Source organism: Nothobranchius furzeri, chromosome 8 (genome assembly GCF_043380555.1).
Source record: "Nothobranchius furzeri strain GRZ-AD chromosome 8, NfurGRZ-RIMD1, whole genome shotgun sequence".
NCBI lineage: Eukaryota > Metazoa > Chordata > Actinopteri > Cyprinodontiformes > Nothobranchiidae > Nothobranchius > Nothobranchius furzeri.
Window position 1 is genome coordinate 39,489,207 of NC_091748.1, and position 24,188 is coordinate 39,513,394.

The following is a 24,188-nucleotide window of genomic DNA, read 5'->3' on the forward strand; positions in this document are numbered from 1 at the left end:
TTGGATTAACTCATGCTGATTGGTTGTAAATCAGTAGGAAATGAAATTGGCAGACGTCGCCAAATAACTGGTATTTTTATAATTGGGAGAGTTGCTGAAGCGCGATACAAGAAAAGGAAAAAAGCAGCATTTGCGCTGCTTTACAATCACAGTTACTAAACTCAAAAATCCTACAGAACCCCCAGCATAATTCATTGGGCTTCACTGTCTCACAGAACACCGTAAGAAACAATGCTTCTTCTGGTCATTGAGCTCCACATTTAACATCACAGCAGCTTTCCCAGTCCCTCGAATGAAAAATCGGATTACAGCATAATTTTACAGAATAAAACTTTTAATGTTATTCATGTCCATGGATGCTTTTTAGCACTGAGTAGAGACATCACTCACTGCCAAAGCAGTAACGGTATGCTGACATCTTAGCAAAGTCCTGACAGGGCTCATTTTGTATGAGGACCAAGCCATCGTATCTCCAGGTCAATTTCCCCCCTCCCAGAGATTTCCCAGAACTCTTACAGTGGAAACATAGCTAATGTGATTTGTAATGGAAGCAGCACAATTAACCCATACATCTACAGAGACATTTAGTCTGTTAATTAAAGAAAAATATTAAACTAAATTGATTTTGAGATTCTTCACAATGCGGCTAGACAATGATGCAAAAGACCAAATAACAAAGGAAGTTATCAGAGACAACTGGTAGATTCTAGACTGGCCACACTAACCTTCAGACCAGAAGGTAGAAGATGCATTTTTGTGTACTTGAAAAGCATCACAAACAAAAAATGCTAAAGATTGGTGATGTCAGTTGGTCACAGGCTTGATAAAGTCATTGCAAGAAAATTATTTGTGACTAGACATTCATTAAATTCCATCACTTTTGCTCAAAAAAAGAAAGAAAAAGAAATCAGTGTTCATTACACTCTAAGCTGTGTATCAGATCCAGAGGGAAATACCTGAAAATGAAAGCTGTCATGTTGATTTCTATTCTCTTACTCATCTTTTGCTGTCAACAGGAGGAATAAGGGAACTGGCCTTATTGTCCATGTAGTTTCTGGAAGGGAGTGTATATTTTTTTTCTGTAAACTTTTGCAAACCTTTCTACTACAGCTGAAACCACACACACAACTATTACGTCCATCAGCTCGTTTTGGAGTGATGTGGTGGAGGGAGTAATAAAAATTAGAGTGCGTGGTTGATAATAACAAAGTAAAGTGTCGCTGAACAAAGGATTTTTTTTACAAAATAATGGACTAAAAGATATTTACAGTAAAACGAAAGACTAAATATACACACACGAAAACAAAAGGAGCTATATACAAACAAAATGGATTTTAACAGAAAGCGCCAGCCCATAAGGGGCTGGGAATATTAATCGAAATACTCTAGCTAATATCCTTAACGAAAACGGGAGCAGGCCTGATAAGCAGGGTCGCTCAGGGCAATACTGAGCCCAACGCCCAAAATACAATCCAAGTATCGAGTTTAACACAAAGCTAACAATAATCGAGCGCAGGAGGAGAAGAGAGCCAAGCGAACACTTTCGTGCCCACTCTTCCTTGAACCTTCTCCCCGTTTTGGGCAGGGTGACAGGCTTTTATCAGCTGGTGAGTGATTGGGAATCACCCACAGCTGGTCATCTGGTGGAAGGGACAGGTGAGGCAGGAGCCACTGAGGCCATCTAGTGGCCCAAATAGGGGAGCATACGTAACATCCCACCCCTTAAGAAAACAAATATAGGGGGTGTTTAACAAACAAGGCAGATATTTGTTAAAATATGAGGACTCCTGCTAACTAAAACCAAAGCTAGCTAACTCACCCTGGTCTTCATGGAAACTTACAGGTGGGCGAATTAAACACAAATTATCAGCTGGTGCTGAGCCCCAACTCTTCTGAGTGTTTCTGAGATGTCTGTTACACAGACAACACAACCCTTTGTTGTTTCCAACACTAACAAAACAAAAACGGACCCCCACCCAAAGGAGTGGGAATCATAAGCCAACAAGGGAGCCTCATCAAAGCTACGGGACAGAGCATCTGCGATGACGTCCGACCCCTTCCTGTGCTGGATCTCAAGGGGGAATTCCTGTAGCAGCAACGCCCATCTCATCAGCCTCTGGTTGTGGTTGTACATCCGGTTCAGGAATACCAACGGGTTATGGTCTGTGAAAACAGTAGTGAATTTACCATTTCCAACGTAAACATGGAAATGCTGTAGAGCCCAGATGAGTGCCAACATTTCCTTTTCGATGGTACAGTAGTGTAGCTGCACCTGGTTGAACTTCCGGGAAAAATAACAAACAGGGTGATCAAGCCTGTTAGAATCCTCCTGGATCAGAACAGCTCCTGCACCGGCGTGGCTGGCGTCGACCTCCAGTTTAAACGGCCGCAAGAGATCTGGGGCAGCTAGAACAGGAGCACAGCATAGTAGATTTTGCAAGGAAACAAAACCGGTTTGACATTCCGGAGTCCACGAAAAAGGGATTCGTGTCCTGAGCATGTTTGTGAGGGGCTGAGCAACCATGGAGAAGTTGCGACAGAAGCACCTGTAAAATCCTGCCATGCCTAAGAACCGCCGGAGCTCGCGACGGGTGGATGGAGGAGGAAAAGACACCATGGCCTGGATCTTGTCGGTTAGGGCTCTTACTTTCCCATGGCCGACTTCCTTCCCCAAGTAGTGAACAGTGGCTTTAACAAACTCACACTTATCTAGATTTAAAGTGAGGTTGGCTGATTTTAGATGCTCGAAGACTTGTTGCAGAACTTGGATATGATGCTCCCAGGATGAAGTGTAAATCACATCATCCAGATAAGCGCTACAGTTAGGAACACCACCCAAAACTTGATTCACGAGCCTCTGAAATGTAGCGGGAGCATTTCTAAGACCAAATGACAACCCGGAGTACTGTAAGAGGTTGTCAGGAGTCACAAATGCAGAGACCTTGGAAGCAAAAGGGGTTAATGGGACTTGCCAATAACCTTTTAGAAGGTCAAGTCTGGAAACAAAAGAAGCGGTTGCCACACTGTCTACGCAGTCATCAATACGAGGTGTAGTGCAATGGTTTATGCTCTTTTATGAAAGAGGAACCATTCTACATACCGTATTAATTTGAGATATTAATTTTAATAAATTAATGACCAAATTTTATAGGGTTAAGAAGACTCAAAGGATGTTTTCATCGAGAGACTGACAATAATATCCGTGGGTCTGTGTTTAACAGTTGCTATTTTAAACTTGCTCAAATAGACCTTGTGTTGAATGGGTGAAAAGTGGGAATAAGGTGAGATGAATGCGTGTGTGCGTCAGATTTTGCTTCAGGAAGAAACAGGTGTCTGAGTGAAAAGTGATGGCTTGAATAAACGTAGGTTTCGTTGGAAAAGATGCATCAAACGCTATCTGTTGTGGACTGCCTCACCGTATTTGGACCCTCTTTTAGATCCGGGACCCAGGAGGGTGGTACTCCAGATGACACCTCGGCTGGCAGAGGAGACGGAGGTGTGCTGGCGACCCGGTCCAGAGTTGCCCTCGGTACACGTGATGATAAAGCGTTTGCAGATGCGCTTTCTTAAGTTTAAATTACTCAGAAATCAAAAGACTCGGGACGAGTCTGCGTTAGCGGTTGCAATTCGGCTATCCTGTCTGGCTTGGCAGGAATAGCGTGGAGGAGCCGCAGCCCCGTTCCCCGTTGGCGTTTGTTTCACGTCCTCTCTCTTTCGTTGTCAAACACCGAACTGCATCATGAACTGAAAACTTACCAAAAGCCTTTCTCTTCTCAAAGCAAAACTTGTGCGTCAGCAAATGTGTTTTGAATTTACTGTGAGAGTGTGTGTGTGTGTGTGTGTGTGTGTGTGTGTGTGTGTGTGTGTGTGTGTGTGTGTGTGTGTGTGTGTGTGTGTGTGAGAGCCTGCTATCCGGGCAGGCGTAGAGATCTACGACATGGAGAGGCACACTTGCCTCCACCCAGACTGGTCCAGGCGCGGCATTGGATACTTCCTCCTCCAGTAGCACTGCACCTGCAGCTCCAGTGTCCCCAGCTGCTGTCCGGATGGATGGAAAATCACTCTGGCCGGCTCACGCTTTCTCTCCTCCGCTGAGCAGCGATACGCCGCTATTGAGGGGGAGGCCTTGGCTGTAGCATGGGGTCTGGAGCAGACCAGATACTTCACGCAGGGGTGCAACAACCGGGTCATGGTCACCGACCATAAGCCCCTGGTGAAGATCCTTGGGAACCGGACATTGGATGAGATAACCAAATCTCGCCTGTTCAGGCTCAAACAGCGCACACTCCCATGGTGCAACTGCGCTGCCGACGCAGCCTCCAGGTATCCCTCGCCCTCTGGCTCTGATGAGGGCCGCTGCATGGGCGCATGGAACGTCACCGATAGCGAGGAGTTGACGCATATGGCGTCCATTTTCAGCGACGGACTTGAGTCTGCTGCCATTGCATGGCCACTCCTCACTCAGGAGACGGCCGTGGATGCATGCCTCTCCCACCTTCTGCACCTCATTGAAGATGGGGCAACATTGACCCAAAGGACCCAGCGCTGGTCAACCTGTCTAAGGTTTGTGAGTCAGTGTATGCGCAAGATGGGGTCCTGCTGTACTGTGACCGCGTCGTTGTCTCCATGTCCCTTCATCATACTGTACTTCAGCACCTCCACGCTGCCCATCAGGGCAAGTCGGCAATGGAACGACGGGCCTGCTCCATTGTTTACTGGCCTGCTATGCCTAATGACATCCAGTTGACCAGGGAGTGATGCGTAGACTGTAACCGCAATGCCTCCTCGCAGGTGGCCACACCTCCCATGCCGGCATCACCGCCATCCACGCCATTTGAGGAGGTGTTCGCAGACTTCTTCGACTACAGGGTCACCACTACCTAGTCGTTGGCGATCGCCTCTCCGGCTGGGTGGAAGTCATGAGCTCTCCCGTGAACACCAATCTCGGGGGCTCCATTGGGCTTATCCGTCACTTAAGGGCTTTCTTCGCCACGTTTGGTGTGCCCGAGGAGTTGTCGAGTGACGGGGGCCTGGAGTTCTCGGCAGGGCACACAGCAGACTTCCTCCGCTTTTGGCAGGTCAAGCACTGCATGTCCTCGGTTGGGTTCCCCCAGTCTAATGGAAGGGCGGAGGTGGCAGTCAAGACGGTGAAGCGCCTAATAGTCTCAAACACCGGCCCAACCGGGAGCATCGACCATGACCGCTTTCTGCGTGCGATGTTGCAACTGTGTAATACACCTGACCCCGACTGCGACCTGTCGCCCGGGCAAATCATCTTTGGGCACCCCCTCAGGGACTCGCTGTCATTTGTTAATAGGCTGGAGAAGTTCTCCAATCCTCACATCCGTTTGCTTTAGCGTCAGGCATGGGCGGCAAAGGAAGAGGCCCTCCGTACTCGGATGGCCCGCACCACTGAGTCTCTAAGAGAACAAGTACGACCGCTCCGCCCTCTCATAGTCGGGGAGGTGGTGTTCCTCCAGAACCTAGTTGGCTGTAGCCCACGGGCATGGGACAGATCTGGGGTGGTAGTAGAGTTACTAGGACACGACTAATACAGCGTCAGGGTCGATGGGTCTGGCTGCCTCACCCCAGCCATCCCTCGCACTCACCCAGAGAGCGCTGCGCCCCTGCCTGCGTCCAACGACGAGACACACGACTTAGGTCCTGCCAACCCGGGGTAAGTACCTCAAAGAAAGTCCAAAACACACAAGGGGGGTAAGAGATAATATTGTTATTAAGACCATTTACCAATAAACACAAATAATCAATAATCAGATTTTGCAAAACCAGAGAGAAGAAAATAACACACCAGCTGTGGGAGATCGGTTTGGTCTCTCGACGAGCGGGGGCCCATCAAAAGGTTTTATTCACAGATGAGATATGACATAGCACACACACATTAAAAGGTGCCCCCTCCTCCTCCTTCACAGACAGCGAACTTTCCCAGGTTCAGAGAGCTTGTTGTGATATCAGAACTGCAGACTTACAAGGTCGACTTTCCTTGCGGCAGGGGCCGGATAATAACACCAGATGTTTCTCAGACAAAATCATCTTCCATGCATCTAATACTGTATTTACCATGTTAAATGAAAATAAGGCTAATGAACTCTGTTTGAAAAAACAATCTTTTTATCCAACATGGGACCCCTGCCAGATCAGTCACACACACCACCCGAGCCCCAAGGCACAAAACCTGGCACCGCCCAGCCGGTACCTTGTCGCGACTCCATGTCGGCCGAGAATCCTCCAGACATAGCCAGCGGGGACGCTGCCCCAGTGGCGCGGACCCCGGAACAGTGCCCATCACCTCCCTCCTCCCAGCCAGTGGGCTCCGGTCGGGTAAGGCGGCCACCCAAGCGTTATGCACCTGAAACTGGCCTGTGGGTTAGGTCGTAAGTCCACTGCGCCTGTGTGTCACTCGGCTTCCTGGACTGGGGGGGATGCAGAGGTCACTACTGGCCACTAGGGTGTGCTGTGATCAAACCTCGAGGGAAAAAGATGTATTCAGGGATGTGCCTGAAGTCACATACATGTGACTATCCCCTTCAGGGACGTGCCTGAAGTCACATACATGTGACTATCCCCTTCAGGGACGTGCCTGAAGTCACGTACATGTGTCTATCCCTGACTGTACATACTGCTGCTTCTCATTTGTATTGCTGCTGCTCAACCATCACACTGCTGTCTATCCATGCTACTGTTCAACTTGTATCTGTAAGTCATCACCTGCTTGTTAAGCTAATGTAATGGTCACATTGTCAGGAACAAGTTAATAAGCATTTAAACCCGCAGCTTTCACACACTCATAATTACAACTGTCCATTAGAGACAGGGCTGAAATAACCTGGAGGGCCTTACCTGAAAGCTTGCACTGCAAAAGCAACGACCAAACGTCGCGAGGCCACTGCAGCGTCACCGCAATCCGCTCGAAAGCCTGGAAATACCCATCCACTTCAGTTTCTCGGAACGGTCAAAGGAGGGAGACACATTTGCTAACATCAAAGGCAGGCGGTAGTGGAGTGGCACCCAGAGGAGATGGCGAGGCGTCACGGGGCAACGCACTGGGAGGCGAAGACAAGGCCGAAGGACGGCCGGCCGCCATCTGGTTCGAGGAAGCGGCAACGTCCAGTGTCCTCATCTGAAGTTCTATTTCTCGGAGGCGAACCTCAGTGTCCATGTGCTTCAGGTCCATCTCATGTCGCAGATTTTGTTCGTGAGTCCTTTCCTCAGCCTGCATCTTAAGACAAGCAAGCCATAGCTGTAATGGAGCTCCCGTTAGCAGGGGAGCGAGGAGGACTAGCTCCAGGCGAAGCTGAATCTGGAGGAGAGCATTCAGCTGAGTCCTTTCCTGAAGAAGGCGGAGCCACGAAGTGGGTCTCCTTCATTTCTTCAAGCCAGTCCTCGTCTTCTTTACAGGAGGGCGGCAGAGACACACCTGGAGTGGACAGTGAAGGGAGGATCCCCTGAGTCTCCAGGTAATCCACGATGAACTGGCGCAGAGCATCTTTAGTTAGCTGTTTTGGGAGAGGCAAACTGAAGTGGGCGGCAACCTGCTGCAGGTTGGTTTTGCAGCAACTCTCCAGCAGCCAGCGCGAAGGAGCCGCCACAAACGAGGGCAAGTCAAATGAGGCCATGCTCAGTCTCTAAGGGGCACAAAACAATGTTAATATTTATACACACTCAAATAACGGGATAAAAATAGAAAAAATTCCTGGACGAGCCCCCACTCTATAATGTCCCTCAGCTCGTTTTGGAGTATGTGGTGGATGGAGTAATATACATTAGAGTGCGTGGTTAATAATAACAAAGTAAAGTGTCGCTGAACAAAGGATTTTATTACAAAATAATGGACTAAAAGATATTTGCAGTAAAACAAAAGACTAAATATATACACACGAAAACAAAAGGAGCTATATACAAATGAAATGGGTTTTAACAGAAAGCGCCAGCCCATAAGGGGTTGGGAATATCAATCAAAATACTCTAGCTAATATCCTTAACGAAAACGGGAGCAGGCCTGATAAGCAGGGTCGCTCAGGGCAATACTAAGTCTAATGTCACAAACTCCTCCTCCTAACCACCCCCTATGGACCTAACTGGCGGAGTACTACATTACCCAGCATACCCATCACCGGCGTGGGTTGACGACTCTGTTTACGGAAGCGCCACCGCTGAGTTATCACTCAGTCATCGTCCGTGTCAGACATCGACCCGAGTTCTCAGGCTCACCAGCCCTCAAACCAGGAAAGAGATCTTTCCTCGCTGCCTACCACCAGTAAGTCAGCTTCCTTGTTTATTCGGAACTGCCGCTCAGCCTCGGCCCTTTCCGAGTGCTGCATCGCCGTTCCCAGATTAAAGCTGCGTGCTCTGTATAACCCAACGCCAGCCACTCCGCGTCTGGGTCACAAGCCACGCTACAAGCAACCTCTACTAAACATCAGCTCAGCCAATCTCACCTGACAGGATGACTGAGTCTCAGGTTGACCCAGCGGAGTTCGCTCATCTACGTGCAGAAGTTGCTCAACTGCACACCCTCGTAGATCGTCAGACGGCAGACATAGCCCAGCTTCGTGCCGTAGTAGATCGCCAGGCATCTAAGCTCGAGTCTCTCATCGAGTTAGTCGTCCAACTCTCCAATGCCCTCCAACGACAGGCTTCGGCCGCCAGTGACAACGTGGAGCCTCGTCTCAGCCTCCCAGACAAGTGGGATGGGACCAGGGGATCTCCAGAAGGCATGTTGACCACCCTGGCCATGACATTTGAATGTCAGCCGGCACACTACCCCACGTCCTGCTCTCGCATCGCCCTGCTGACCCCCCTGCTGACGGGTCGGGCCGGTGAACGGGCGGCGGCCCTTTATAACCAGAAGTCTCCTGTCTGCAACAGTTATGAGACTTTCGTGAAGGAGATGAAGAAGGCGTTTGTTCATCCCAGCAGCGAGGTCGCTGTTTCATCGACCAGGGACTGGTCACCCAGCTCAAGATACCCCTTACAGCTCTAGACCGACCCATTCCTGTCACCTCAGTGGACGGCCGTCCGCTCATGCCGTATTCTCTCACCCACCGAACCCTGGACCTCCGCATGACCATCAGTCAGCACAGGGAGACCCTTCACTTCCTGGTTATCAGCTGGTGAGTGATTGGGAATCTGGTGGAAGGGACAGGCGAGGCAGGAGCACTGAGGCCATCTAGTGGCCCAAAAAGGGGAGCGTACACAACACAACACATGCAGTGAACCCCACTGATAAAAGGCGTTCACTGGTGGCTCAAGAACCAGATTAATCCGAGGTGAACCTGCTCTATTTTTCTCCGTTTATCAACACCTCAGATCCCGCTCCTAAAACATCTTTGGTTTTCTATACCTGGCTGTCAAAATCTTGATTTTCCCGTTTCAAAAGAAACTTTTACAATTGTCAGGCTTTTCTAATTCGAAAGTATCCCTGTCTATTTTCTATTGGCGGCTAAAGCAGGAAATAGGGCTAGAAGACAATTTTCACGTTTAGCCTCCACGTGTAACTCAGAGTCAAGTCAAGTCAAGTCAACTTTATTTATATAGCACTTTATAACAGCATAAAAGCTGACCAAAGTGCTTAACAAGACAAAAAGAACAGAAGTTCCCTAAAAATTCTAAAAACAAGATAAAAAGTTCATCACAAGGTAAAAACATGATAAAACAAACATATCAAATTGACATAAAAGCTACTAAAAACAGATGCATTCTCAAACTGAATTAAAAGCAACTGAGAACAGATGAGTCTTTAAGAGTGATTTAAAACCCGACAGTGATGAAACCATCCTAATCTGAATCGGGAGTGCATTCCACAAACTTGGAGCTGCTACTGAGAAAGCTCTATCACCCCTGAGCTTTCTCTTTGTTCTCGGCACCTCCAGGAGAAACTGGTCGGCTGACCTCAGTGACCGAGACGGGGAGAAAGTATCTAAAAGCTCACACAGATACTGCGGAGCAAGGCCATGTACAGCTCTAAAAGCCAATAAAAGAACCTTGTACTGGACCCTATAAACCAATGCAGCCAATGCAGCGAAGCTAAAATTGGGGTGATGTGCTCCCTCTTTCTCGAACCCGTCATTAGGCGTGCTGCTGCATTTTGCACCATTTGAAGACGGAAGAGTGAATGATCTTATATGAAAAACAAGTAAAAAACATTTTTTTCTGTTAAATTTGCCTTTAATGTTCTTTTTCAAAGGGTTTTCTAAGAAAAAACCAGATGTGCCACAAGTTTTGTTTTTGTTGTTTTTATTACAAAAATGCAGAATCTGTCTACAAAGTTTTCTTTTGGGTGAATAAATAAATACATGCATTTCATTTTTCCATTTTAACTTCCCTTACAGGAGGGTGAGTTTAGTGTTACAAAACAAATTGTTAAGATCCAAGTTTCAATATTTGATTTTATGTCTCATAAGCTCACACGTTAGTTGTACTCCTCAGGAAGAGCACTGGTTCGTTTAATGTTGTTTTAGCGTGCAGGAAACAGCAAAGTACATCATGGCTAGTAGAAACTAACTGTTAGCATTAGCAACTCCACCACACAGAAGAACTCCTCCGGGCTTGTGTTATTTGTAAAGATAAAATATTAGTACAAACGGATGAGTAGTAGAGTTACGTTGCTGTTAGCCAATCTGAGGTAAGGACTCCAAATAGCAGGAAATAAGACTCCGAATCTTGCTGTCTGCTGTCACTTTCTCCTCCAACTGACTTCGCTGTGCTGAAACGGGTGCACCTGAGCTTTTTTTCTCCAGAGGACGACTTACAAGGCAACACATCCAGGCTTGTGATATTTGTGATATTTTACATTGCAAAGTAAACTGAGTCAGTGAGTTGCATTGCTGTTAGCCAATCAGAGGTGAGATATCCAAATATCAGGAAAGAGACCACTGCAAATCTATTGGTTAAACAAGAGTTCAGCACTTTAATGTTATTGTAATATTGACCCATAAGCTTCATGTGTTTTAAAGTATTTAATCAAGTGTTCTTATGATTTTATTGTTATTGTTGCGTGACCACTTTTAACAGAGTACAAGTGTTTATTCTGTTCCTCATTAACATCATTTCCTTCAGGCTTTGCACAATTATACCGGCCACCATAGTTGATTTAATGACATGTTGACATGTGGTATAAAGGGGACAATTGAGGATGGAGTCTGTAAAATACATGTCTTCATATAAAATTAAAAAGACTCCCCTTTAACACAGATGTCTGAACCTTCCCTCAAACACTCACAGGTGGATCCACTCCCCACCTCTCAACACAAAAAGTCTGTGCAGAGCTCTGGGAGCATGATGGAGGTTTAGAGTTGTGTAATAGTTTGTTGTGTTTGGTCTTAGCTGTTGAGCTCTCTTAGAAAACAGGAAGCTTCGCTATAACATCTTTGGATTTGGTGTTCGTAAAAATCAGTCCTCTCCCTATAAAGTTAAACAAGTTTCCACTTTTGAAAGCGCTTCAACCACTGGTTAAAACGGACCTTGCATCAAGTTATCAGCTTTGAGTTTATTTCAGCGGCGTTCATCTCTTGCTTGTTAAAACCAAGTACAAGAGCAAAGTAGTTTTTACTGGCTGGACTTCAACTTTCCTCAAGCTTCTGTCGGAGAACTCGTAGGCAGTTCAGGGAGGATAATAAATCCAGTAGAAGTTTTAGTCCCGGTTTTCTCAGTTCCTCATTCTGAAAGGAACCTTTCACTGGTTTCCGTAAATTATTTCACTTCATTCCAGTTCATGTATTATAATATCGATGCAGATTATCTTTAATGTTTGCTCATTTATTGATCCAAGATTTTCCATTCGGTTGAAAAATTGTTTCATAAATAAACATTTATTCTTAAACTACCAATTCAGTGTTTTAAAGACCAAGTTCACTCGTTTTTGCTTTTCAACACATTTGCACAGGTCTCTATAAATGAATGCCTTTTTAATCAAGCTCATATGCTTCTGTTACAGGAGCTGAAAATGAGCCAGAGCCAAATAGAGCTTCAGACGACAGGTTTTAGAGTCTTTCCTGATTTTTGGACTCACCTCTGATTGGGTAAAAGCAATGCAACTCTACACTCTCTTTGTTTGTTTTGCAAAGTGGATGTTTTATCTCCACTAATAAGGCACGGCTGAAGTAGTTCTGCTATGTTGTGGAGTTGCTAATGCTAACGGTTAGCTTCTACTAGCCAAGGCGTGCTTTGCTCTCTCTCTCGCTCTCTCTCTCTCTCTCTCCTGGACGCTAAATCAACACCAGCCTTCCCTGCTGGGAGCCAAGATGAGTGAGTCCATGAATGCTAATTTGACAATGTGGCGTGCAACTGTCACTGGCTTTTCTAATCCAAGAGTTACCTTGTCTACAGGATTTTCTATCAGTGGCTAATGCAGGAAATAGGGGTAGATGTTTCTCGGCGAACTTGGTCTTTGAAGTAACACTAAACAGTATCTAGCTTCTCCATCCCATGTCATAAAAAACCTTGCAGCAGCTAGCACTAACAATGAGCTATCATTAACATGAGCCATCTGATATTAAATAATCCATTAATAAAAAAGATCCACACTGTAGGACTAAAAAAAGAAAACTTACAAGTCGAGTAGAAGCAAAGCTAGGTCGTGATTTTATTGCCTCCTTTAGCTTCCTCAGATGAGTGTATGCTGTGGGGATGTCCACTCAGGTTTTAGCTCTTTACTTTACCTCCAAAGACATTATTATCTGACTTTTACTTCCAGGCTCCACCATGATGCCAACAATAAAGCAAACTTTGTTTTTTTTCTTCTTGTGTTTTTTTTTATTTATTTATTGTCAGTCAGTGAACTGAAAAAGATAACTGTTAGCCTTTACATTAGCTATCGGCACAGAAAATAGCCAACAGCTGTTAAGCAGGTAAAAGAGCGCCCCCTAGGGCACCTACTTGCTCCACAAATCTGTCAAAATCTGTTTCTGGTCAGCAGATGGCTCTCCCATGTAAAGTTGGTAAAGTTTCTACTTTAACAATCACTGAACAATCACTTTCATGGCATTTTTCAAATCTTGACTAGGGGGTGGAGTTACATTTTCTGAAAGTGTGCAGTCTCTCTATTAAAGTGGGCGTTGCCAGGAGGCATGGACTTGCATGGCCAAGTGTGGGGAATTTCCATCTCGGGAGGGAGGTGGAGCGGGAGGAGACTGTACCGATGAGTGAAAATGTTCCAGCCCCAGTCAATCACAAGTTTAAAATGCAGTAGCCACAGTTCAACCCACAGGGGGCAGCACTCAGATAGTTATACAGTTCATAAGGAAAAACAAAAAAATAGTTATTTTGGGGTTTTGTTACTCTTTAAAACCACTTTGATGTAAATGAATTGTCCCTTTATGTTGGAGGTGGTGCCCCAAGCAAATTTTTTCTTAAATTTTTAACCATAGTTAATCCCTTTAAACCCATTGGCACATGCATAATATACAGTTCAAGATTAACAGAAAAAAAACAGCTTCAGCATTTCTGTATGGCTAACAAATTACAGGGTATGCCAGATTGGCTCATTTGAAAGCATCAGACATTATAATTACTTATGTAGTGCCTCACTTGGGTCAGTTAACATTATGGATACAAATACAGCTGCCAGGTAAATAAAAAAGCAAATGAAGTCTAGTACAACGTCTCTGTAGGAGTTGTGGATTAGTTGGATATAAGGCAAAGAATAAAAACAGCAGCTTCTAATCACTACCAACAGGTGAATTATTCTTCAGCCTTGTGCAACAAAAATGCACACATTTTAGATGAAGGCTGGAAAATCTTAAGACCAATAAGTCCTCAAGCTCAACTAAAGTCTTTGGCTGTAACACTACTTGTGTTGGGCAAACATCTGATCTGGATATGTGGAGTGATCAGTGAGTATCACCAATTAGATATATGAACGTAATGCATGTAAACCCAGTCCAGAATACACACATTTGTGACGTGGTTTGTCTGAGAGCTGCGTTGTCAGACTGTAGGAGGATGCAACAGCAGAGCTAGTGAGCTTTTCTGCATGGGTTGTCTGACGTCTGGCAGCCCATGTTGGGTAATGTCACCAGCACTCGGAACAGAGTCCCATCTTCACACATGCACAGCTTGTACCTCTTCGGACCTTCTTTGAAAAACACGTCTCCTGCAGAGTTTGGGATGCGTGTGGTGTTAAACATGACGGATCCATTGAGAACAATGCTGTTTTCCTGCAACAAAAAAAAAACAAAAAAAAAAAAACAAACAAAAACAAATCACCTTCATGCTGTGAAAATAATCTGATCCCTTCATAGATTTCTTTTGTCACACTGAAATGTTGCAAATGAAGATGATGTAGGCTAAAAGACCTCAAAAAGCAACACATTGTGTGCAAGAGGCAAAGGCAGAAGAAATCCGTAAAACATTTTCATAACTACCCGTTTATTTGAGTTGTAATCCAGTTCTTTATTTATTCATCAGCTTCGGAGGTCCGTGGACTGGCATGGCTTTTATAACATCTACATTAGAATGAACTAATGTAATGTAATACGGTAAGTCCAAGGTTACATTTGAGGCACACTGCAACAACTTATACTCACAGCCCTGAGCTCGATGTCTCCCCCCATTTTGAACTCTACTGTCCTGCCCATGATGTTCACTCCTTCATTGCCACGGATGACTGCCTTGCTGTCTCCCTTGATGTTCAGATCAGATGCTGCACTACTGGTGATCTAAAAGTTAGAGACAAACTATGAATAAAACAAATCTCATTGAATACATTATTGACATGACAACAAGTTGGGAGTTTTGTTCTTTTTCATCTTAGATACGTAAGATACTGTTCTTCATGTCCAAGGATTTATTTCAATGATGAATGACCCGCACTTGTGTAGCGCTTCTCAGAGTGAGGACTCCAAAGCTCTTTACACTACAGTTTATCATTCATCCATTCACACACTGGTGGGGATGAGCTACAATGTAGCCACAGCTGCCCTGGGGCGCACTGACAGAGGCGAGGCTGCCGAGCACTGGCAGCCACCGGTCTCTCCGACCACCACCAGCAGGCAAGATGGATTAAGTGTCTTGCCCAAGGACACAGGAGCAGAATTCTCTGTCTGGAGCCGGGATCGAACCTGCAACCTTACAATTACTGGACAACCCGCTCTCCCTGTTGAGCTGCTGCTGCACCGACACAGGTCAGTTATGATAAACTGACCCTATAAGACCACAGCCAAGTAGTCTAAACCTTATCATTACTTTAATGCAGATATATGAAGATTTTTGCCAGAGGGCGCCATCTAGGGTGACCAGATGTCCTGCTTTGTGCGGGACAGTCCCGCATTTTCATTACTTTTCACGTGTCCCGCAAATTGAGACTCAAGTCCCGCATTATTGACAGTTTCCTGTTTCGAGTTTCAATCTTATAGAAGAAACTGTGGTGAAATCTGCCTGTTGCTGTCGATTAAACGGAGGTGGGACTTTAACGCCGATCCGGAGCGTGTGTGGAGCGCACCTGAACCACCAAAACAAGTGTGAGTGATCACAGAGGAGAAAATGTTGTAAACTCGAGAATTAAACATGTTCAGAGATCCTCGACAGAGTTTTTGTTGTTTCTGAGTCATTCTTTTCTGTCTCGGCACGGAGTCTGATATGAAGAGGTCAAAAGCAGGTTTTCCAGTAACTAGACAGGTCCATAATAAACACAATGGAGGTTGTAACACAAACAAGGTGCTGCGGTTTCAGATGCCTGCTACACGCTGAGCCCTTAAAGCACAGTGAAGAAATAATGGAGAGAATAAATGGAAGTTTTAATCAATTATTCTCAGAAATTTGAGGCAAAAAGTAACTCTAAGAAACATTTATTAGATTAGATCTGAATATTTTAGACATTAGAATCTGATGTTTATTCTCTCACCTAAAATCTAGAAGAGATGTGTTGTCATGTTAAAAAAAATCATTTTATTTCTGAATTAAGAAAAAAATAGCAAAAAAGTCAAGATATTTTTTCAATGAGATGCTGATTTTATATATATATATACGTATATATATATATATATGTGTATATATATATATATATATATACACATATATATATATATATATATGTATATATATACATATACATATACATATACATATATATATATATATGTATATGTATATATATATATATATATATATATATATATATATATATATATATATATATATATATATGTGTGTGTGTGTGTGTGTGTGTATATTCCCATCTCAACCTCTGCGGGTGATCTCATCCTTCCAAGCTCGGGTCCTCTTCCAGAGGCCCGTGAGCTTGAGGGTTCTGCAGTATCTTAGCTGTTCCTAGATCTGCACGTTTCTGGACTGAGATGTCTGATGGTTTTCCTGGGATCTGCTTTAGCCTCTCCTCCAGTTTGGGGGTTACTGCCCCGAGTGCCTTGAAGACCACGGGCACCACCGATGTCTTCAATCTCCAGGCTTTCTCAAGTTCTTCTTTGAGGCCCTGGTGCTTCTCTGGTTTCTCATGTTCCATTTTTCCTGATGTTGCATCACTTGGTATTGCCACATCAACCACAACGGATGTCCTCTGCTGTTTGTCCACCACCACAATGTCTGGTTGGTTCTCCATTACCATTTTGTTAGTCTGGATCTGGAAGTCCCACAGAAGCTTGGCTCTCTCATTCTCAACCACCTTATGAGGTGTTACTTACAGTACTTTGACCTTGGGGCTTCCAGTCCGTACTCTGCACAGACGTTCCTGTACACAACACCAGCCGCTTGGTTGTGCTGTTCCATGTATGCTTTCCCTGCCAGCATCTTGCACCCTGCAGTTATATGGTGGATTGTCTCAGGGGACTCTTTGCATAGCCTACACCTTGGGTCTTGTCTGGTGTGGTAGATCTTGACCTCCATTGCTCTGGAGATTAGGGCCTGCTCCTGTGCAGCCATGATGAGTGCCTCTGTGCTGTCCTTCAGATCAGCTCTTTCTAGCCATTGGTAGGATTTCTTGATATCAGCCACTTTGGTTATCTGTCAGTGGTACATCCCACGTAGGAGTTCATCCTTCCACGATGGTATTTCCAGCATCTCCTCCTCTATTCGCCATTGTCTGAGACATTCACTGAGCACGTCATCTGTTGGGGCCTTGTCCTTGATGAACTTATGGATCTTGGATATTTCATCCTGGACAGAGGTTCTCACACTCACTAGTCCTCTGCCTTTTTCCTTACGGCTAGTGTAGTCTCACGGTGCTGGATTTGGGATGGAACCCTTCATGCATGGTTAGGAGCTTCCATGTAAATAACATTTATTTATTTTAAAGATTTACTTGTCCACAGGAAATGCTGCCCACTCTGCATCTCTCTAGGTACTTCTGCAAATGTGTGGACATGCTCTGTGATAGACATCTATACATGAGCAGATGTCCAACGCTGTTAGCCAACAATGAGCAGCAGTCAGTTCAGTTCACATTGCATGGGACTGTATGGGACGGGGTGAGCTTAGCAGAAACGAATGATGTTATTACCTACATTATCTCAAAGAACTAAGCAAGACCTCCAACATAAGTCCTGAAAGGAAAAAAACTCTGGATTGTTTCTTTAAAGTTCCATAAGTGTACAACTTCCCACTGTGGTATTAGAAACATTATTTACTTTGGTAATTGGGGCCACGGTGGCAGAGTAGTTAAAAGTCTGCCCCGTAATTGGAAGGTTGCAGGTTTGAGCCCTGCTCAGGCTGTCGCTGGTGTTGTGTCCTTGGGCAAGACACTTATCCCACCTTGCCTGCTGGTGGTGGTCGGAGCGACGGGTGCTGTATCTCTCAGTGAGCCCCAGGGCAGCTGTGGCTACACTGTAGCTCATCACCACCGGGGGGGGGGGGGGGGGTGAAAGACTGATTGTGGTGTAAAGCGCTTTGGGCGGTTCTAGTACTCTAAAGGACACTATATCAAATACAGGTCATTTACCATTTGTTTCCTTTGCAAAAGCATATTTTTTTCTCCAATTCTCGATCATGTGATAGCAACACCTCTTGCCCAGATTGTGAAACACACACTTTGCAATCAGCTACTAGCATGATACACACCCTTTCAGTAGAGGCCTTTTTAACACTGAGGACCTTGACTCCTTTTGGCAAATTGAACTCATGGTTTTCAAAGTCTGTGCTGAAGAACGTGGTCTGTGTCCGAGGGTCCGTGAAGGATATGCCAACATCACTGATGACTGAGGTCTTGTCCTTCTCCACACTGAGCTTCGTAGATCCTTGCTGGAACACCACCTATGGAATACACACATGGAATAAAAGACAGTCGCTCTAGAAGTGTGTAGTTTTCTTTTAAAGTGGCTGATTGTGGACTTGCCATCTTACCGGATTGTTGTTTCCAACAATGACCAGGTCCTGGTCTTTACGGCCCCCTACGGTGCTCTTGTGCAGAGGGTGAACGATTCCCATGTCAGCTTTCTGCTTGAAGCGCAGCAGGCCACTCTCATGGAACTCCATGCTGTCGCAACCACTCGGGCCGATCCGGATCACTGTCCATATAACCAGCGTAATCTGATGAGACAGCCAAGATGAGGAAGACTTAAAAAACCTTTTATTTCATTCAGAAAGTTTATGTGATGAAGACATAAACGATCACACTAACAATGAGGTTAATTAGGGCAAAGAGAAAGAGGAGAATGATAATGCAAACAGCCATGTTTCCCTTGCGTCCTCTCAGCCCTGTTTTATGGAGACGCTCCTCTTCGATGGGCACATAGCCAGCTTTGAAGTTACTGTTGTGTTCCTTGTTGATGTTGCGTCTTTCAATGGCCTTCTCTCGCATGGACTTCTTCACGGGCCCATTGGAATTCTCCTGCATTTTTAACAGAGAGAATTACCACAATACACCTGAAGTTCATTCTAACGTCAGTTTACCCACCCCATCTACCTAATCTTAAACTGAGTCATAAAAACACTGATAATATTACACCGTTCTGTCAAAAGTATTTGCCACCTTATTGTTGGCTTTTGTTCTGTTTTGCTCTTTTTGTCACACATAAATATTTCAGATCAGTCATCAAATTTTAACACCAGACAAACATAACCTGTGTAAACCAAACCCAGCTGGCCTGATGTGAAAAAGAAACTGAACACTAAATTTATTGGCAGGTTGTAACATTCTTGGCAGCAGCAACGACTGCAATCATGCTTTTTAATAACCGGTAATGAGTCTCAAATCACTGTGGGGGAATTTCGGTCCACTCAAAGTGGGTCACTTTATCATTAGACAGCTAGGATCCATTCATGAATTATACTTATTTTTAATGAAATTAGGTAGAATGTAGGGCTAAACAATATGGAAAAAAATCATAATGATGAAGAGAAATTAACATTGATCAATATTAATAATGATTAAAAAGTATCCCAAAAAATGTAGAAAATGTATTTTAAGTGCAGCCCTAGCCAATGAACTACTTTCAATAAAGAACACACAAAAACTGAATTAAATTCAATACTCTTTTAAACATCTATTATTACTAGGGCTGGACAATTGCTTTTAGAGATTAATGCAAAAGATTTTCTAGAAGAAATCGTGTTTTCTTTTTTTTTTTTTCCCCCGTGTCCCCTCTGGCTGTGAAGCAAACAGAATTGAACAGAATTGATGTCTGAATGCTGGTAACAAGCCTTACAGATTTACTCTCAGGTGGAGCATCAAAGCGTCTGCTTTTAATGTCACGCCTGATACTTAAAACTTTACTGTTATTGTTTTTGAATGCTTTGTAATTCCGACCAGACATGGAGACAGAGGTGAAAGAAAGGAAAAGACAAAAGGTGTGTGTGTTGGGGGGGGAGGGGCTTCCACAAAAATAAACAATAATGAACAAGAGTCTGCTTCTAGACCCGCAGAAAGAGAAAGAAGAGAAAAAAATAAAATAAAATAAAAATAAAAAAAGGGGACACACAACAATACAACAGGAGCAAGCTATCACTGCGTCAACTTGAAGAAATATACAATCAACATTGTTTTACTGAACAATCACACGATAATAAATCATAGTGCATTTAGTGCCAACCACAGCCTACAGACATGTGTTGAACGTGCCCAAGTCCATACTTATGAGAGCACCATGTGAGCACCTGTGTGTGTACACGCGCTTGTTTATGTAAGGTTTCTCTATAGGAGCGTCCAATAGAGTGTGAGGGGCCAGAGATCTGCCCCCCAAAAATGTGAAGGAGATGGAGGGAGCTCCAAGTCCCAGAGATCCAGGCGCTGCCCCAGAATACAGGAACCCCAGGGAGACTGCAACCAGAAAGACCCCCGACCCCCTCGAGAGGCGCAGAGGATCGCCCCGGGGGGCCACAACCAGCAGCCGGCAGAGTCCCGGGAGATAACAGCAGCAAGCCCACAGGCCCGCCCGCAGCCTCCCACCCCCTAGCCGGCCGAGCCCGGGACCCAGCGACCCGGAACCCAGGGGCGACCACCCCCGCCAGGGACCCAGCAGAGCCCAGGGACCCAGACCCCACTAGGCAGCCACCGGGATTGATCAGGCAGACGCCAGAAATCTTAAACCCCCTGACCCGGGAGCCACGAACATTCAGGCAGACCAAGGCACCACACCCCACACCAGGTGTGGCAGGGGGAGGGGAGACGATGATCTATATCATCAAAAGAAGTCCCAGGAGAGGGGAGGAGTCAAAGGCCCCACCTGACATATACAGTCATACACAAACACAGTCACACACTCCCTCCCTCATGCTCACACACACACATACAAACAAAGACTTACAAAAATGCACGCCAGACACCCACTCATGCTCCCCATACACACCCTACTCACGCTGGTCCCGGTACTGCTGCACATGGGGTACAACCATTACCGGTTACCAGAGTTTGACCCTTTCTGCTGTGATGCTGTTGAGCAGGCTCCCCCGCCCAACGCTGAGCACAGCAACCCACCACCCCAGACCCCAACCAGACGGCCAGATCTCCCTCCTAGCCTCCAGCCCCAGGAAGCCTAGCAACAACAGAGGTGTGCTAAGACCCCTAGTCTCCCTCCGCCTTCTCCAATATAGTGTTAGTGTGTGTTGATGAGGTGTATTCCATGGCTGTGGTGAGCGGGCAGTGCAGGCATTGTCTGGCCTATGCCAGCTGATGCCACCGCACCACCCCACTTGCACCCACAGCCCTCGGTGTCTAAGTGCAGTTTAAAATTGGAAGTGGGCACCGGCACTCGGGATGAGGCTGAGAATTCCCCCTGCCAACTGCTGTTGAATGTGCTCACTCCCAAGGCCCTAAGTGTTCGCGTGGAATGTCATTGGTGGAAGTGTTTAAGGTGCAAATAAAATTGGGGGGCAGGTTGCCACAGGAATGTGGAAATGGGGTCCATACCCACACTTCCAGACTTGTCCACCCCCCAAGGTCCTATGTGCATGTTTGTGTGATGATGTGAGGGAGCAGGAGGAGAGAAATATGCGGGGATGGGGAGGAACGGCTGGTTGGGCTTAGCCCTCCAGGGAGCCAGCTCCCCCACTGGCCCCAATAGGCACCTCTGTTGTCAAAATGCCACCCAGGGCATGGAGACCCCAGCCCATCCTGCCAGGGCCCAAAGCAGCAGCATTACAGAGCCTCACGGAGTCCGAGGGCACCAACCCAGCCCCACCCCAGCAGAATATCTACGCCCATCCCTGCATTTGCACAACTTCCAGAATATATAAGACATAGGACATCCAGGTAAGGTTGGCTCCTCCCCCTCCTGGACCTCCCCCTCCCCTGTGATGGGACAGCAGAGGAGCCAAGGTCTACCCGAGGCCCCTGAAATTATGATTTCAGTGAAATTCCTGATTTTCTTCAAATTAAGGTTCGGGACATTATTCACAATATACGGCAATATTTATACACATTACAAGACATGGCATCATGCCATCAAAACATTAAAAGCTATTATTTTTTCTCCTATTTTTATCATCCAGAATGGTATGTTCATGTTATTGAGGTGTAAGGACCACATACCAAAGATGAGTGTGAAATTTGGATCCTACCACCACCATGTTTGAATACTAGTATGATTTTCACTGAAATACAGTGCTAGTTTTACTCCAGCTGTAACTGGATACATATCTCCCAAACATTTATACTTTAGACTCGTCATTTCACATCATATTTCCCAAATGTCATGAAGTTAATCAAGATTTTTTTGGGTGAATTTCAGACAGACTTTTGTATTATTTTGGTCTGCAAAGCCATTTTTGTCCCCTGACCCTTTCTAATCACATTTTGACCACAACAATAACCGAGTCTGGTCTGTGTTTCTTTAGATGTTTTTCTGGGTTCTTTTGTTCTTGATTTTTTTTTAGGAACAGACACAATGAGTTACGTTTGAGATTATTCAGAAATGGTAGACCGATGTATCAGTCGGCCGATATATCAGGCCGATATTTACTGTGTTTTTTATATCAGCAAAGGCCAATATTCACCCTGTGTAAGGTCGATTTAAAATCAGGTGAATTCCTGGGCAGCCCGGTGTTGGTACCAGATCTTCTTAGGTGTGTTCTTGCTGTGTCTTGATTCTAATTCCATGCTGTTGTTCTTTTTTCCTCTTTGTTCCTCTGCTGCCCGCAGATAAACGAAGAAGGAAGTGACGCGCCACCATCAGCGTCAGCCTGAGGAAGTCTGCAGCCGCAGATGAAACGTAGCGAAAAAACAGGTAACGGAACCGTTTCTGAGTTTTAAAAAAGAACGACAGCATGGAATTGTACCAGATCTGCTCGGGGGTCCTGCATCTGCAAATTACACCACAGTAGATGATTGGCTGAACATAAGACTTACGGAAGTTACGAAACCACGTTCGTAAAAGCTACGTTAGCGCGTTAACAACGATGATTTTGATTGGTCAGAACAAATTTACGGTTATAGTCTTAGCGGTTGTAGTCCTGTAGTCCAAAAATCAACACTTTTCGTAGAAAATATGTTTGAATTTCCAAATTATAAAAGCAAAACTGATAAACAGTGAACCTCAAAAGCTCTTGACGATAACTTTGATGAAATGGGGCTAAATAAAATATAAGAACTTTATTGAAAAGACACCAAGCAACATTTTGAATGAATGAATGAATGAATTCACATAACAACTAAGGAAATACACAGACGAATTCCACATTAATACAAACAGATATGGCTTCACATATAAGAAATGTGTTTCTTGGCAGTCTGATGTTGGTTTTATGTAGTTTCACATTCTTTATAAAACAGACAATATAGTGTTTTATTAACAAATTACAATTATAAAGAAAATATTTAGGAGTTAACAAACAAGAATTTATTAACAAAACTGCTGATCTCTTTCCAAAGCTTCAGTTTGAAAGCACAGTGGATTTGCCGGAATGTGACCTCATCAGCAGGCGCAGGTAGACCTCCTTCTTCACATAAATCAAATCATTTGAAAACTTGTATTTACTCGAGTCATTCTTGTCTGATTTGAAACAGTTAAATGCGTCAAAAGGAGCAAAACTGTGGTAATCTGTGAGGGGCAGATCCTTTTTACTGGCTCACGTTTACCATGCTAATTTTCATATTAATTTAATGTTCTTTTTCTTCAGATGGATTTCTTTATAAATGTCTAATACGTTTCTACACTCACAGTAAACCCGAATGAGCTCACTGCCTTGGAACGCTCTGCGACAGCCACAAACTAAAAATAAACCACTCATTTTAGGAGCATTGCCAGTGGGCTTTTCCCTCCGTTACTTCTTGTTTATATTCTAATTATATCTACATCTTTGTTGTTAAACACATTATTCTTGTGCGTCAATTATAATAATCACGTCTAAATGCATGCAAAACGCTACGCAGAGGCCAATTATATTCTTCATACGGTACTACACCGAATATTTCCATCCGCCACAAGAACAACACGCAGTATAATTAAATACACAGCATCCGTGGTACCAGTAAATCACTCAGAATAATATAGCGTCACTCTTTGACCTGTGTACAGTCTCTGACAGAAACAAAACATGAGATAACGGACCTGCTCAGACGCCATGTTGACCCTGCCTCCTCTGACTGCTGGACGGTGGGGAGCGTACCACTGTTCACCCGTGGAGGGGACAAACCGGAGATTTTAGTCCTGCAAAGGCAGGAAATATTCAGATATTAATAAACATTAATATACACAATTATAATCGGACGTAGAGCGAACGTTTTCTATTTTATTAAAGCTTGATAGTCACGCAGAAGGTGCTAATTCGTTGAGAAAAAGATGGTACGT

The 24,188-nt window shown here is 44.9% G+C and overlaps 1 protein-coding gene across 1 annotated transcript; it reads right to left on the minus strand.

The window, feature by feature from the left end:
- Positions 1-13,741: 13,741 nt before the first annotated feature.
- On the minus strand, positions 13,742-24,006 carry sgcb (sarcoglycan, beta (dystrophin-associated glycoprotein)). Its single transcript, XM_015975639.3, has 6 exons — positions 23,949-24,006; positions 18,584-18,793; positions 18,307-18,492; positions 18,025-18,216; positions 14,544-14,675; positions 13,742-14,174 (listed from the first exon to the last, which is right to left on the minus strand). Exons 1-6 carry the CDS (start codon positions 23,961-23,963, stop codon positions 13,974-13,976), a joined length of 936 nt encoding a protein of 311 aa, XP_015831125.3. The 5' UTR covers positions 23,964-24,006; the 3' UTR covers positions 13,742-13,973.
- Positions 24,007-24,188: the final 182 nt, after the last annotated feature.

What these genes read in the sequence shown, in the direction of transcription:
- sgcb (XM_015975639.3), bottom strand. An exon ending in TTGCCCTAATTAACCTCATT is followed by an intron (nt 18,493 to 18,583) that starts GTTAGTGTGATC and finishes CTGTCTCATCAG; the next exon opens with ATTACGCTGGTTATATGGAC. An exon ending in AAAAGGCCTCTACTGAAAGG is followed by an intron (nt 14,676 to 18,024) that starts GTGTGTATCATG and finishes TCTAACTTTTAG; the next exon opens with ATCACCAGTAGTGCAGCATC.